Genomic DNA, 16,210 nt, shown 5'->3' on the forward strand with positions numbered 1-16,210 from the left:
CAAGATCCCGATTGAGGCTGTCCTCATGGGTACTGAACTTGGTTATCAGCCTCTGCTCAGCAACCCTGCATTGTTGTGTATTCTGAAGTTCGCCCTGGAGGACGGTCAGCCGAAAATCAGAGGCTGAATGTCCTTGACCACATACTCACTCTTTCTCGCTCTCACACACACACACACAAGGCTAAGTCTGTGCAGACAATTTGCATTTGCAGATTTGTATTTGCAGATATATTCTATTTTGTTCAAAATCTGTAGGCAGTCAGTCCATGTGACAGTTTATAAATTACTACTTTGGAATAGGACCAGTCTGACTCAAGATCAGAACACAGACAGACTCTAACCTCACACCTTTAATGAACTGCCTGAGCTGAGATGTCACCTTTTTTATACTGTTAAAATCTTAAATTATCTTGGGACTGTGACTTGAAAGAAGTTCTTAGATTTACATATTAAGCAATTGAAACCTGCATTTCCATTCAAAGTGATTAAAGACTTAACAGCAATCTAGTTTTGTTTAATACATTGCATCTGTTGAATGACACTGATCTTTTACTATAAATTCTGTGTTCTATGATCCTGCCCCACCAGCTACTTGACGAAGGAGCAGCTCTCCGAAAGCTTGTACTTTGAAATAAACCTGTTGGACTATAACCTGATGTTGTGTGATTTTTAACTTTGAATTGGTAGGATATGTATAACATAAAGATTGTTTTCTACAAGTATTCACTCTCAATAGTTCATTGTATCTTAGAGTAGCGAAATCTTGTATGAACTCATCTAATTCAATAACGTCGTTTACAGAAAGAGATCTGTCAATCCTACCTTTTCTCGCTTATATGTGACTCAAGATCCACAGCAATGTGGTTATCTCTTAAATTTGTCCTGAAGTAGCCTAACAAACCACTCAGATATAGCAAATGGCTGCAGAAAAGTCAATAAGGATTGGAACCAGGCCTATACCCAGCATCGATTTGGCACTGGAAATGAGAGATTTTACTCTCAGGACTGTGGACCCTGAACACCTCTCTCCACAGATGCTGCTGGACCTGCTGAATTTCTCCAGCATCAGTTTTTAGTTCAGATCTCCAGCATGCGTACTACTTTGCTTGCTTTTCTGTGTTTTATCCAGTGCCACTTTTCTTCCAGGTAAGCACATTTTGGTGCTGCTCTGCTCTTCTTTCTAATAGGATTTATATTTTAATCTCTATGTATAGAGTCATAGAGATGTACAGCTCAGAAACAGACCCTTCTGTCCAAGTCATCCATGCTGACCAGATATCCTAAATTCATCTAGTTCCATTTGCCAGCACTTAGCCCATATCCCTCTAACCCCTTCATTTTCATGTACCCGTCCAAATGCCTTTTAAATATTGTTAATATCCCAGCCTCCATCACTTCCTCTGGCAGCTCAATCCATACATGCACCATCCTGTACGTGAAAAAGTTGCCCATTAGGTCCCTTTTAAATCTTTTCCATCTCACGCTAAACCTCAGCCCTACAGTTCTGGACACTCCCAACCCAGGGAAAAGATTTTCCCTATCCTTGCCCCTCCTCATGATTTTATAAACCTCTATAAGGTCACCCCTCAGCTTTTGATGCTCTAGGGAAAAAAGCCCCAGTCTATTCAGCTGCCCCTATAGCTCAAACCCTCCAACCCTGGCAACATCTTTGTAGATCTTTTCTGAACCCTTTCAAGTTTCACAACATCCTTCCCATAGGAGGGAGATTAGAATTGCACACAATATTCCAAAAGTGGCCAAACTATGAATCTGCACTCCAAGATCTCTTTGTTCAGCAACAGTCCGCAGGACCTCACCATTAAGGATATAAGTCCTGCCCTAATTTACCTTTACAAAATGCAGCACCTCACATTTATCTAAATTAAATTCAATCTGCCACTCCTCTGCTCTTTGGCCCATCTGATCAAGGTCCTGTTTTACTTGGAGATAACCTTCTTGATGGTCCACCACACCTCCAATTTTGGTGTTATTTGCAAACTTACTAACTATATCGCCTGTGTTCACATCTAAATCATTTATATAAATGATCAAAAAGTAGTGGACCCAGCACTGATCTTTGAGGCACACCTTTGGTCACAGGCCCTCAGTGTGAAAAGCAACCCTCCACCATCACCACTCTCTTCTACCTTCAAGGCAGTTTGTTCGCCTTCATTGCTTTCTATCCCCCTCCTTGGTGTTTCATAAGTTCTTGCTTTCTCAGTGACTGTCTCTGGCTCTGACTTAACTAATGTTTGTTCCAACAGATATTCCATCTTTCACGCTTTGAATCCACCCAGGACTACAGCTATCTCCGAAAATTAAATAGTCTTAAGATAGTAATTCACACCATATCTTGAGATCCGCACTTATTGTCATGCACCACTACATGCACACTCTTGACCTCTGTCTCCATCAGCACCAGCTCATGTTATCTCAAAGTTGTCCTACTCCCTCAACCATTTCACTCTTCACTTAATTTGATGATTTATTTAATAACATTTTATTTTCCTTTTAGTTTTTAAGGAATGCCAACTGCAACAACTCACAGATGCTGATGCCCTCTGGATTTTTTTCTCTCCTTCTCTCCAATCCATCTCTTCTTCTATACACACATCTCATTGTGTATTCATCATACTGTCTGATCTTTCCCTCTCTGATGCCAAATGATCTGTCCTCAGCAAACAATCTTTTACCCCCTTCCAACTCCCCCTAAACGAACTTTGTTGGAACTCCTTATCCATCACTACTGTACCCACTTAGGCATAGAGCTGTACAGCATGGAGACACTCTTCAGTCCATCTTGTCCATGCCAACCAGATATCCTAAATTAATCTAGTCCCATCTGCCAGCATTTGGCCCATATCCCTCTAAACCCTTCCTATTAATATACTCATCCAGATGCCTTTTCTTAGAACCAACTCCAATATCCATAGGTACCTGTAATGAAAGATCAGAAACACCCAGCTATGCAGGTTCTCTGCTGGATCAACAGCTGTGCAGGTTTACTGCTCGTTTGTTTCACCTCCCGCATGCTTTCTGCTCTCTAGCTCTTCGTCCTTTTTGAAACAAAAGCATTGCTGTTTTGATCTTTTCTTTCCCCCAAAGTTCCAAAACAATGTAACAGCTTATAAAATAGTAATAACTGCTCCAAAAATTCGAGGAAATCAGCTCCAACACTGAAAATACCTAAAAAAAAAGGAGCAGCTCTTGCAGCCACAATTTTTCCCTATCTTCCATTTTGGATTACCCAGAATGTCTCTTTGGAAACAAGTCCTTTCCCTAATTCATAGAATATTTCACCCATCTCCAATACTCCCTCTCCATCCAGACCAGCATTCTGGTTTCTTAACTGCATTTGATCACTTTATCGGGAACTTTCACTGTGACACAAACTGACTTAATTTCTCAGCTCACCTTTCCTACTCTCAACTTTTTCCACCTGAATTTGTTGAACTCCATTCCCTGAGGTCTAATTTTCAGTGCGAAGCTGTTCTCGCTTGGTGTTCACAGGCTGAGCGCCAATTCTCAGACTCTTTCTATCTTCTCCTGTACCATGAACTCACTACTAAACATCAAGCTGTTGGTTCCAGGAATGCAAATGACCTCATCATCTCTGACAATCTCCCCACTAAGTTTCAGGCCTCATTGACTCCTCAAACCTACACAGCCTGCTTCTATCAACTGTTCAAAATCCACAAATAGGACTGAACTAGGAGACCCATCATTTTAGCCTATTTCTGTGCTATTGGTCTTATTTCTTCCTATCATGATTCTACCTATTCCCTCTTGTTCCCTTGGTTGCAACTTACATTTGTGATTCTTCTGATTGCTTTATGTTGGTTCCATGACTTCTAGTTTTATGGTCCTAGCCCTTCACCTAGATCTTCATCCCCCATCAAGATGGTCTGAAGACTCTGCTTCTTCCCTAAAGGTTTCATGCAGGTTTTACCATGAAAGTCATTATCGTCCCTGTCCAAAAATAGCTGGCCTGCCTGGCTGTGTGAGTGTGCAAACTCTGTTATATTATTCTTCAGAAACCTATGTTCTGCTCAGGCAGCTACAATCAGACAGATAATTCATGAGAAATTACACTCATAGACTAATGACAGCATTGGAATATGTGTAAGGGATGTGTCTACACCATTTAACATTCAAAGGGACAAAAGATATGCAATCATGTACAGAAAATAGACTACAATTTTAAAGATTTTTAAAAAAAATTACCTTAATTTATTCTGTCTAATAAGATCAAGACAGTGCAGTAACTTGTTATGAAATCCTCGAAACAGGTCACTCATGCAGCACTCATTTTGTTTATAGGCATATAGCCTATCAATGTATTTACGGCATCTATAATAAGACCATAAGAAATAGGAACAGGAGTATGCCATTTGGCCCTTCAAAACTGCTCTGCCATTCAATAAGATCACTGTTGATCTGACATTCCTCACATCCATGTTGCTGCCCCTTCACTGTAACTTTTGATTGCCCTACTGATCAAGAATCTATCTATCTCAGCCTTAAATATGTAAAAGATCCCTCAGCTCTGTATGGAAAGGAGTTCCAAAGACTCACAACCCTCTGAGAGAAGCAATTCCTCTTCATCTCAGTTTTAAATTAGCATTCCTTAATTTGGAGACTATCTCCCTTGATCGTAGACTCTCCTATAATGCAGTATAAAGAGAATTGCTCAACTTAAATTCAATTTGAACTTAAATGAGCTCTGTGAACAAAGCATTCCCCAATCGTACAGTTAAGTGCTGTGTACATCAGACATCTGGCCTGATAATATGAGACTCCGGTAACTGATACGTTGTATGAATCCAACTGTGGAGTTCAAAGCTCAATTTTAATTTTACAGCAACATCTGTTAACTCAAAATACTTAGAACTTCAGCAGGCATATAGTGCTTAACTAATAATTTGTTAATAATACTGAGAAAAAATAATTAACAAGTTGATCTTTTCCTTACCCACTTATATAACTGGAATCTTTTGCTTAGGAACTGTAACACGATTTACCTTTATTAAAATGAAAATGTATTTGACAAATACTTCAATGGTTTTGGTTAAAATGTACAAGAAAGGATGAACAGTGCATTCTCTGAAGGCTGAAATCTGAAGTGCACATTCAGATACAATGAGGAGGTATCTTCCAGTGTAGCAAGTTTAGTAGTGAGAGACATTTAATCAGGCAGTAAGTGGGCAAGTTAGTATCCTGCCTCCTTCCTGATTCAGTCCAGGTTAGGCCCTGAGACAACCTTTCTACCCTCATGTCTATTGAGGTCCTCAACTGTGCAATTAGTGCTGGCATGTTAAGCACTTGAGTAGCACATGATGTTGGACTCTCTTTTAAAAGAGACGACCGAAGGCTCTCAGCCAGTTGCTCACACCTCATTGTATCCACAAGATCCTATCAAGTAACTGCAAAATTATCTCAGTAGTTCAATAGCTTTAATTTTGGATGGCAAACGAATGAAGAAGATAATTTTACCAATCTTAGCCCATCCAACCAGACAACTTAATATCCATTCGAAGGTTTCTTCCTTCACTACATTACTTTAACAATGTTCATTCTTTGCCAAATTTTCAGCCCTAAAGTTATCTTTTGGATGTGTGAATCTCTGTCCCTTCTTGTAATTTTAAATCATGTTCATGTTAATGTTTGTATTTCTCTAACGATCTTCTTAAGCCCTGGGCAAACACTTTTCTATGCCATTTTAATGCTGAAAAGTACACATTCTTTCAGTCTTTCCGGATAATTCAGTTCCCAGATATCGACAATCAACCTCCTTGTCTGTGCTGCAAATGTCCTGATGACTGCAAGACAAAATGTAGCAAGACTTGGACAACATCCAGGCTTGGGCTGAAAGTAGTAACCAATATTCATGACATCATAATGTCAGATAATGACCACCTCCAATAAGAGACAATTTAACCACCACCACTTGACATGCAATGGTGTTACATCACTGAATCTCCGACTATCAACATTCTAGGGGTTACCATTGACCAGAAATTGAATAGGACTAGCTATATTAACATAGTGGTTAGAAGAGCAGGTCAGAAGCTATGAGTACTGCATCAAGTAACTCACTTCCTGACTCCCTTAAGCCTGTCCACTATCTACAAGGCACAAGTCAGAAGTATATGGAATACATCCCATTTGACTAGATGAGTGCAGCTCCAACAACACTCAAAGAGACTTCACACCATGCTGGAAAAACCCTCCTTGATTTGTTATGAGTACAAAAACATCCAATCCCTCTACTACTGACACTCAGTATGTGATAGTGTGTACCATTTTCAATACGCACTTCAGAAATTCACTGAAGATCCTGAGACAGCACCTTACAAACCCACAACCACTTCCATCTAGAAGGACAAGGGCAGCAGATATGTGGGAACACCAGCAACTGCAAGTTTCCCTCCAAACCACCTTCAATGGTCCTTCTCTATCACTGGGTCAAAATCCTATAATTCTCTCCCTAACCTACAGCACGTGGACTGCAGCAGTTCAAGAAGGCAGCTCACCACCACCTTCTCAAGGGCGACTGTGGATAAATAAATGCTGGCCTAGTCAGCGATACTGACATTCTATGTGTGAATTTTTTTTTTGCCAAAAAGAATCTTTTTATCAGCAACACTTATTTGGAATATTTATCATTTTGTACTTAACTGCAGTTTTAAGTCATGTGTGCTGTAGAAAGCTTTCACCTCTTCTTTAAATAGAATCTATCACACTGAAATAGGCCATACAGTCCAAGTAGTCTGTGTCAGTGTTATGCTTCAGTTCAGCTTTCTCCCAGTTTATGAACTATTCTCCACTGTGCCATACATTCCTTTATGGTCTTCTTCATATATCAAGCCTTTCTGCAGCACAGTGTCTCAGTGGTTAGCACTGCTGCCTTATAGCACGATGGACCCAGATTCGATTCCAGCCTCGGGTGACTGTATGGAGTTTGCACATTCTTCAGTGTATGCGTGGGTTTACTCTGGGTGTTCCAGTTTCCTCTCACAGTCCAAAGATGTGCAGGTTAGGTGGACTGGCCATACTAAATTGCCCATAGTGTTCAGGGACGTGTAGATTAGGTGCATTAGTCAGGGGTAAATATAGGATAATAGGGTAGGGGAATGGGTCTGGGTGATTTACTCTTCTAAGGGTCGGTATGGACTTGTTGGGCCAAAGGACCTGTTTCCATATTGTGGGGATTCTATGATTCTTAAATGCAGCAATGCCAGTTGTTTTGATCAATCCAAGTAGCAGGAATTAGGGGAGGAAACTGCCATGTGATATTCTTACTGGGCTATTAATCCAGCGATGCAGGTAATGTCCTGCAATCTCACAACAGCAAATTTGAATTCAATAAAAATTTGGAATTAAGAGCCTATGATGACCATGAAACCATTGTTAAATGTCAGGAAAACCCAACTGGCTCACTAATACCCTTTAGAGAAGGAAGCTGCCATCCTTACCTGGTCTGGCCTACATGTGACTCCAGAGCCACAGCAATGTGGTTGACTCTTGAAATGCCCTCTGGGCAATTAGGGAGGGCAATAAATGCTGGCCTAGCCACCAATACTCTCATCTTGTGAATTAATAACAAAATGTCTTTTCACCTCCGCTGTTGTGTTGGCCTGGAAATGGGACAAGTGCTATTTCTTCTGATATGCATTTTCTTGTAAAATTTTCAGAAAATCCATTTTTTGTCTTCTGCAGAATCGATAGAGTGGATTCTTTGACTTGAGTTTTTGCATGTGAATGAGTTCAGTAGTGGGAACCTGGTTCTTAGCTGTTCATGTTTGTTCCAAAGGCAACTGCCCATATAAATTAGCAACTGTATCCACTCATTGTAGGATTTTGGAGAGGTACTTGGCAGAAACCAGAAGTGTGCAGTTTAGACCTTATGAAAGCAGTTTTGAACCTGGAAGTTCATTTGGATAACCAGGATACCCTCTCACAGAGGGAAGGAACTCTTTTGGATGTGGTTCCAGGTTACTTTTATGGGATGTCAAGTGCTCCTTGGGAGAGGTAAAGCTCCATTTGGAGAGGTCAAGTGCACGTGGGGACTGTTAAACATTGAAAGAAATGCATGTAAGATGTACATAAACACACTGAAACTGTCAAGGTTTTCAGAGAACTGTGAAGGTATGAAAGAACTCTTAACAACTCATTTGAACTGTCAAAGTTTTCAATGAATGTAGTTTTTATCTGCCTACTAAAAATAGGTGCAGTTTTGCTACTCTGTCGCTATGCTCACATATGGCTAACGGCTATAATTATACGACTTGCATTGCAACCTAACATTATCACAGTGTGGTGCCTGTTAAATTAACACTTTAATTGTCAGCTGCAATTGGTTATAGAATAGAAATATTTGTTTTCATTATAGAATAAGTACCAAATGAAGTGTTGTTTCCATAATAGATTAACTGAAGAAATTTTGATATATTGAATACATTTTAATCACTTAGTGCTTGTTTTAAATTGTAACTTAATTTATAATCACAGAACTAAATTTTTTGACAGCATTGCTTCTGGGATCTGCCCAAGGTCAATACTAGTTCGGCTGGAATGGTGGGGTCATGGGAAAAGAATGGTGGGTGAGGGCCTATGTAGGCATGACTTGGCTGTAAATCAGCATGAATCTAAAGGAAGATGGGATGAGTGGGACTATGAGTTTGCGTCAGGGGTATGAGTGGTCATGGGGATGAGTGGAGGAGCATAGAGTAACATGAAGGCAATGAGGAGTTATGTGGTTAGGATTAGAATTATGAGGGGTTATGAAGCAAACTTCCTCCTCAGCTTCATGGCCACGCAACTGCTGGGAGGTGCCACACATTCCAATTGGTATGGTGATGCATTAACTTCCTTCTGTATAAGGGACTGCCATACTCAGAGACAGTGAGGACTGCTGATGCTGCAAAGTCAGAGTCGATAAAATATGAAGCTGAAAAAAGCAGCATCAGAAGAGCAGGAGAGTCAACATTTTGGATTGGGGAGGGGGAAGGGGGCTGAGAAATAAATAGAGGGAGGGGGTGGGGATGGTGATAGGTGGATGCAGGTAGGAGGTAATTGAGATTGGTCAGCGGGAAGGATGGAGCGGGTAGTGGGAAGGTAGATGGATAGGTTAGGTCAGGTCAGAGGGGTGGGGTAGGGTGGAGAGTGAGGGCTAGATCTGGGATGAGTTGGGGGATGGGGAGATTTGGAAGCTGGTGAATTCTATGTTGAGGCCATAAGGTTGTAAGCTCCCAAGGCAGAAGATGAGGTGTTCTTCCTTACACCTTGGAGGTCCTCACAGAAGGAAATAACATTTCAGGGAACATTGGTATGAGGTGACATAGATTGGCATGAGGGGTAACACTGGAAGCATTTTTTGTTTTAAACATATTTTTCAAAAATACCATCAACATGGTGCCTGTGCACCAAGACCAGCATTGTGTCTAGCTTGCCTCTGCAACCAACAGCCTTAACTCTCATTCTAATGTCACCCAGTCTAACTTTCTGCCACCCTAGAACAAATCAGACCTTCCAGGCCACTTTTTCTCTGCTTTGGGATGTCCTGACTCTGTGCTCCTAATTCAGAAGTGAAAATAAGCCTCACTGTTTGAACTTGAAAGTCTGATGCAAGTAGCCAAGTTGAGGAAAGGTTGAAGGATGTCACTCCCACTCAAAAATAAAAGGACAAGTGTCCTCCTGAGCTGCTTCTGCAGTACGCTTGCTCAAGTTACAGCAGGAGTCTGCAAGGGACACCACAAATTGCTGGTTTGGGTTCTTCCTAAAACTAGACTCACATTTCATGATAACCCATCTGTTTTGCATCTTGGAAAAAAGACAGGAGTTTTAAAAAATGCTTATTGGCTTCTCACTTGCTAATGGAAATCATCTACTTTCAACAGATAAACCCTTCCAACCTTCTTGGTGTATATTTTCACCTAAATGTTTGTAAAGCAATGGACAATTTGAAACAATGTTTAAAAATAGCAATTAGATTAAATTCAAAAAGTTGCACATAATTAATAAATGAAATGAAAGACAAACATACGTGAATAAAGTTGAACTCCCTCCAATTCAATGAACTGCTGACTGAAGGGATAGATGTAACTGCCAGCAATGAGAGAAGACCCAGACTCATAATTCCAAAGGAAATATACATTTCCATTCTCCATACCTCCTCTTCATTCCAGGAATTTTCAATGTTGATGTGAACCTATGAAACAATCACAATAAGTCCCTCAGATCAATTCAGACAATTATTTTCAAACCACCCACTTTAATCAAAGCTTGTAAATTCATAAAACTTTCAACACAGATGTCATAAATTAGCTTCACCACTGGACATCTAACAATTAATAATTAAATCAGTGCTAAGATCATAAATTACATTTTTTTATACAAACAGAATAATTTGCAAGACACTATAGGAATAATACTTCATATCACAAGGTAAACAATACATAACACCTGGTTTATTGTGTCTTCCTATTTTACTGTACTTTAAAGTATGTTAATACATGAGAAATAGAGATAATCCTGAAGAATGTGATAAAATATTGGGTAAGCACAAGACTAAATTGGAACAGAAAACACTTGATTTCAAATTATATGCCCTGTGGACACTGAATTGTTGTGAACTATATTCCAAGCAAAACAATGGCTTGTCATTTGGATTGCAAAATTTAATTTTATTCTGTTCCTATTTCTAGCACCATGGGTGAGTTAATGTATGAAATGGCAACCACACTGAGCATTCTTATTGTGGCATGGGCACTAAGAATGTATGGTATAAACATGCAGAGTCAGCAGATGATGACGTCAATCAGCATAAAATACTGAGTTAATGTCAGCCGTGCCCTTATCAACCACAATGCTCCAGCTAATGCTATTTCACATTCACATGTTGCTGGTCAGCCATTCAGCAACAGGAGTGATCACCACTAGCCCCAAACTGAACGCTTATTTAAAGGTACTATTTGAAGGGAGTATCATTGGGTTAGTTGCTGGTTAATTTATTCTAGCTGCTGCTGTGATTTGCCTGCAACCAACTTTGGTTGGTAAAGTTGACAAGTCAATGTGTTGAGGTTTACCTGTTATTTGAGTGGTTCAGAGTTTTCAGAATCCTTAGTACGCAGCATAACATTGAGATTGAGGAGAAGCAGGACAAGTTGCTTAAACAAGGTGGAGGAGAGGAGAATAACAGCTCTCTGCAGGAGGCCATGTGTACCGAACATCTTCAGGAAGTAGATCTCAATATCAACCTTAGCAATGAGTAGTATGTGCAATGTCTTCATTTTACAAATGGATGCCCACTGAAATCTGCCACTTGGCGTTAGATGATGGATACTGTTCCAGGATGCTTCAAGGCTGGAGCAGGCAACATTTCTAATATTTCTGCCTACTGCTCTTTAAGGGAGGTCACCGACAAGCTGTAGAGCAGGTAAAAGGGAATACATTACACATTCTCTAGCCAGAGTCAGAGTAGGGGCAGTGTGCAAGTAGTTTTGCCAGGTTAGTGGGCTTGGCACTGGTACAGCACCTTAAGTTGTGGGTAAGGCATTTGTACAAATATGAGCTATATAAGATTATTATGTGTCTGAATTATTAAAAAATTTCTTGAGTCTGCCTCATAAAAGGCCTGGTAATAACATGGTTGTTAAGGATGAAAAGAAAACCCTGTTTGCTCGCTGGAAAGAGGATGTAATGTATTTGTACTTCAAGACAATGGCATCAAAATCTGTGTTCAGAGTGGTTAGAAAGCTATTGTCTAATGTCCCAGGAAGGTGTTGAGAATATGGGCTGTAAATAGCTTTAAATTGTCCATTTGTTTCTGAGATAGAGAATAATTGGGCTCTCAGGGATAGCTAATTAGCTTTACTGCCTGGATACAAGGTTCTTGTGATTTGCATTGCCATAGAATTTTGAAAGGGATGGTGTTTCCAAGATATTCCTGAAACTCTCAAACATAGACAGTCGGCCAGAAATTAGGAGAGGAAATAACCATAGGCTGAAAGTCTCTGCAATACCCTCTGCAGAACAAAAATGCAACTTAGAAAGAAGACAACATTTGTGATAAGTTGCAATGAGACTGGAGGTATCATTGGGCTTGCAGTAAAGGGGGAATCACAAAGAAAAACCCTCACCATGAATGATAGTTCTGAGGTTAAAAGTTAGCAGACTGTGAAAGCAAAGGAACAGAAGTAAGAACTGGCAACTATGAATCACTTTGAACTGGGTCCAGGAAAATCCAACGTCTGCCTAAAGAATACTGTATACCTGTGAATTGTGTTTTTTTCAGTGTTGCATTAAAAGTGAAAGGGGAAATCGGAAATTTCTATTCTGCTACTTAAAACACAAGCTGCCCAGTAAAATAATGCTTCACTTTTCGAATGGTATAATAAAAATCATTAAACATGAAATCTGAACATGTCATCTTATCAGACTCTAGATTAGAGTGGTACTGGAAAAGCACAGCAGTTCAGGCAGCATCCGAGGAGCAGGAAAATCGATGTTTTGGGCAAAAGCCCTTCATCAGGAATAGAGGCAGGATGCCTACAGGGTGGAGAGATAAATGAGAGGAGGCTGGGGTGGGGAAAAAGTAGCACAGAGCACCATCTTATCAGTTGTCAATTGAAAGTTAGAAATTATTTTTTTTAAAGTTATTGGTCAGTGACAAGGATCATAACAACATCAAAATGTGGAAATGAATCTCAACCACTAAGGGTTCAATTTCCTGAATGTCAGTTGGTATCTGATCAGGCCCAGCACAAGATACAGGTGAATGCCTTGTATCCTGGTGGCAGTCATGAACCTTCATTACTCCCTAGTTTGTGGTGCCACTTTCCAGAAAGGCTTAACTGACTGTCTGGGTGAATCTAATCCTAATTCTACATTCAACAACATTTTCACATCTTGTTTTGCTTGTTACATTACAGTATTCTTTAAATTGAAATACATAAATAAAATTCACAACAATCACTCCAAACCAATGTAACAAAAAAAATCCATCCAATATTCCACACAATAGCCAAATTAGTATACTGTCTTCACACTTGGATTGTGAGTATATTTGTCAGTCCTGATGCTCTTTTGCAATGCTATCCCAGTGGCTATAGCACTGCTGGCGTTGAAAGCTAACTTTCAGTGATGATTTGGAGGTGCCAGTGTTGGACTGGGTGGACAAAGTTAAAAATCACACAACACCAGGTTATAGTCCAACAGATTTATTTGGAAGCACTAGCTTTTGAAGCACTGCTCCTTGTGACAACCACCTGATGATGGAGCAATGCTTCAAAAGCTAGTGCTTCCAAGTAAACCTGTTGAACTATAACCTGGTGTTGTGTGATTTTTAACTTTGACTTTCAGTGAGGGAGACTTGCAGGACAACCCAAGAAGCTCTGGTTGTAGAAATCTTGGCTTCAGACTGCAATATATTTATTCACTCTCCTCCTTCTTTCTTAAATAATGGGATTACATCTGCTAATTTCTAATCAGCAGGAACCTTTCCACAGTCTATAGACTCCATCACTCCACCCAGTTTCTCTATTGTTAATTCCTTCAACATTCTGGGATGAAGCTCATGTGGTTCAAGCCATGTGGTTCAACTCTCAAATCATTTTTTTTTTCAAGTTCCATGCTGTATAACTCTATAATCCTAAAATCTTTTAGTTCCTAGTTGCGAACCTTTTCATTGCCTCGTATTTTTTGTTAAAACATTTGTATTTACTTTGGTAAAGGCAGATACAAAGTAACTGTTTCATGTCTCTGCATTTATCTGTTCGCCAGTATAAAGGTTCGTGATTCATTTTAATGGACCAATATCTGTCCTTATTAATTGTGTTCTTTTCATGTATCGATGGAAGCTTTTCCAGTCAACCTTTTTTTTGCTAGCTAGCATTCATATTGTGTTTTCCTTTTCTCTGTCAGTTTCTTGGTTGTCCTTTTCTGGTTCCTAAACTGCTTCCAATAATTCAGGCTTACCATTATATCTGGTATTTTTATAAGCCACATCCTTTGATCCAATCTTTCCCTTCTGTTTTTGTGCCTCAGAGATTTGTTCTATTTCGTATTATTTCTTTAAATATTAACCATTGTCTGTCCACCAAATTTTTCATGTATTTTCCTCAATTTACCATAATCAGCTTGCCTTTCATACCATCATAGTTTCTTTCGTTCAAATTTAAGATCTGACTTTCAGAACGAATTATGTCATATTCAAATTAAATGCAACATTATATCTTATTATGATCACTATTTCCCACAATACTCCTGCTCAGTAATCTTTAGCCTTTTCCCATTACATAACACTAACTCCAAAACTGCCTGATTCCTAAATACTTGCTCAGACTTCTGTGCCAGACAACCATTTCACACACAGTCCATTAATTCATCCTCCACATTCATTGTGCTGACATGGTCAACTCAAATATATATGCAAATTGATGTCACCCATTGTTACTAGTTTACTCATGCTACATACATCTCTAATTTCCTAATGTATGACATGCCCTACATTAGCATAATGGGTTGAAGGTGTATAAACAGTTTCTGGATTAGTGGTGCTGGAAGCAGTTCAGGCAGCATCCAAGGAGCTTTGAAATCGACATTTCGGGCAAAAGCCCTTCATCAGGAATAAAGGCAGTGAGCCTGAAGCGTGGAAATATAAGCTAGAGGAGGGTGGGGGTGGGGAGAAAGTAGCATAGAGTACAATGGGTGAGTGGGGAGGGGATGAAGGTGATAGGTCAGGGAGGAGAGGGTGGAGTGGATAGGTGGAAAAGGAGATAAGCAGGTAGGACAAGTCCGGACAAGTCATGGGGACAGTGCTGAGCTGGAAGTTTAGAACTAGTGTGAGGTGGGGGAAGGGGAAATGAGGAAACTGTTGAAGTCCACATTGATGCCCTGGGGTTGAAGTGTTCCGAGGCGGAAGATGAGGCGTTCTTCCTCCAGGCATCTGGTGGTGAGGGAGCGGCGGTGAAGGAGGCCCAGGACCTCCATGTCCTCGGCAGAGTGGGAGGGGGAGTTGAAATGTTGGGCCACGGGCTGGTGTGGTTGATTGGTGCGGGTGTCCTGGAGATGTTTCTGAAAGCACTCTGCTAGGAGGCGCCCAGTCTCCCCAATGTTGAGGAGACCACATCGTGAGCAACGGATACAATAAATGATATTAGTGGATGCGCAAGTAAAACTTTGATGAATGTGGAAGGTTCCTTTAGGGCCTTGGATAGAGGTGAGGGAGGAGGTGTGGGCACAGGTTTTACAGTTCCTGCGGTGGCAGGGGAAAGTGCCAGGATGGGAGGGTGGGTTGTAGGGGGGCATGGACCTGACCAGGTAGTCACGGAGGGAACGGTCTTTGCGGAAGGCGGAAAGGGATGGGGAGGGAAATATATCCCTGGTGGTGGGGTCTGTTTGGAGGTGGCGGAAATGTCAGCGGATGATTTGGTTTATGCAAAGGTTGGTAGGGTGGAAGATGAGCACCAGGGGCGTTCTGTCCTTGTTATGGTTGGAGGGGTGGGGTCTGAGGGCGGAGGTGCAGGATGTAGACGAGATGCGTCGGAGGGCATCTTTAACCACGTGGGAAGGGAAATTGCGGTCTCTAAAGAAGGAGGCCATCTAGTGTGTTCTGTGGTGGAACTGGTCCTCCTGGGAACAGATCTGGTGGAGGCAGAGGAATTGGGAATACGGGATAGCATTTTTGCAAGAGGTAGGGTGGGAAGAGGTGTAATCCAGGTAGCTGTGGGAGTCGGTGGGTTTGTAAAAAATGTCAGTGTCAAGTCGGTCATCATTAATGGAGATGGAGAGGTCCAGGAAGGGGAGGGAGGTGTCAGAGATGGTCCAGGTAAATTTACGGTCAGGGTGGAATGTGTTGGTGAAGTTGATGAATTGCTCAACCTCCTCGCGGGAGCACGAGGTGGCGCCAGTGCAGTCATCAATGTAGTGGAGGAAGAGGTGGGGAGTGGTGCCAGTGTAATTACAGAAGATCAACTGCTCTACGTAGCCAACAAACAGACAGGCATAGCTGGGGCCCATACGTGTGCCCATGGCTACCCCTTTGGTCTGGAGGAAGTGGGAGGATTCAAAGGAGAAATTGTTAAGGGTGAGGACCAGTTCAGCAAAATGAATGAGAGTGTCAGGGAAGGATACTGTTGGGGAGGTCTGCAGAGGAAAAAACGGAGGGCTTGGAGGCCCTGGTCATGGTGTTTGGAGGGGGTCATGGATA

General features: G+C 41.1%; 1 protein-coding gene across 14 annotated transcripts in view; it reads right to left on the minus strand.

Annotated features, from left to right (window-relative positions):
- steap2 (STEAP family member 2, metalloreductase) overlaps positions 1-16,210 on the minus strand; it is a 226,015-nt gene that overhangs the window by 169,073 nt on the left and 40,732 nt on the right. For all 14 annotated transcript variants that reach the window (XR_011961378.1, XM_072575875.1, XM_072575876.1 and 11 more), the window contains one exon: positions 10,046-10,210. Coding sequence is in view for 13 of the 14 variants with exons in the window: in XM_072575875.1 (XP_072431976.1) it covers positions 10,046-10,210 (165 nt within the window). In the remaining variant the exon portion in view is untranslated. The remainder of the gene's footprint in view (positions 1-10,045; positions 10,211-16,210) is intronic.

This window comes from Chiloscyllium punctatum, chromosome 8 (assembly GCF_047496795.1).
Source record: "Chiloscyllium punctatum isolate Juve2018m chromosome 8, sChiPun1.3, whole genome shotgun sequence".
In the NCBI taxonomy this organism is placed as follows: Eukaryota; Metazoa; Chordata; class Chondrichthyes; order Orectolobiformes; family Hemiscylliidae; genus Chiloscyllium; species Chiloscyllium punctatum.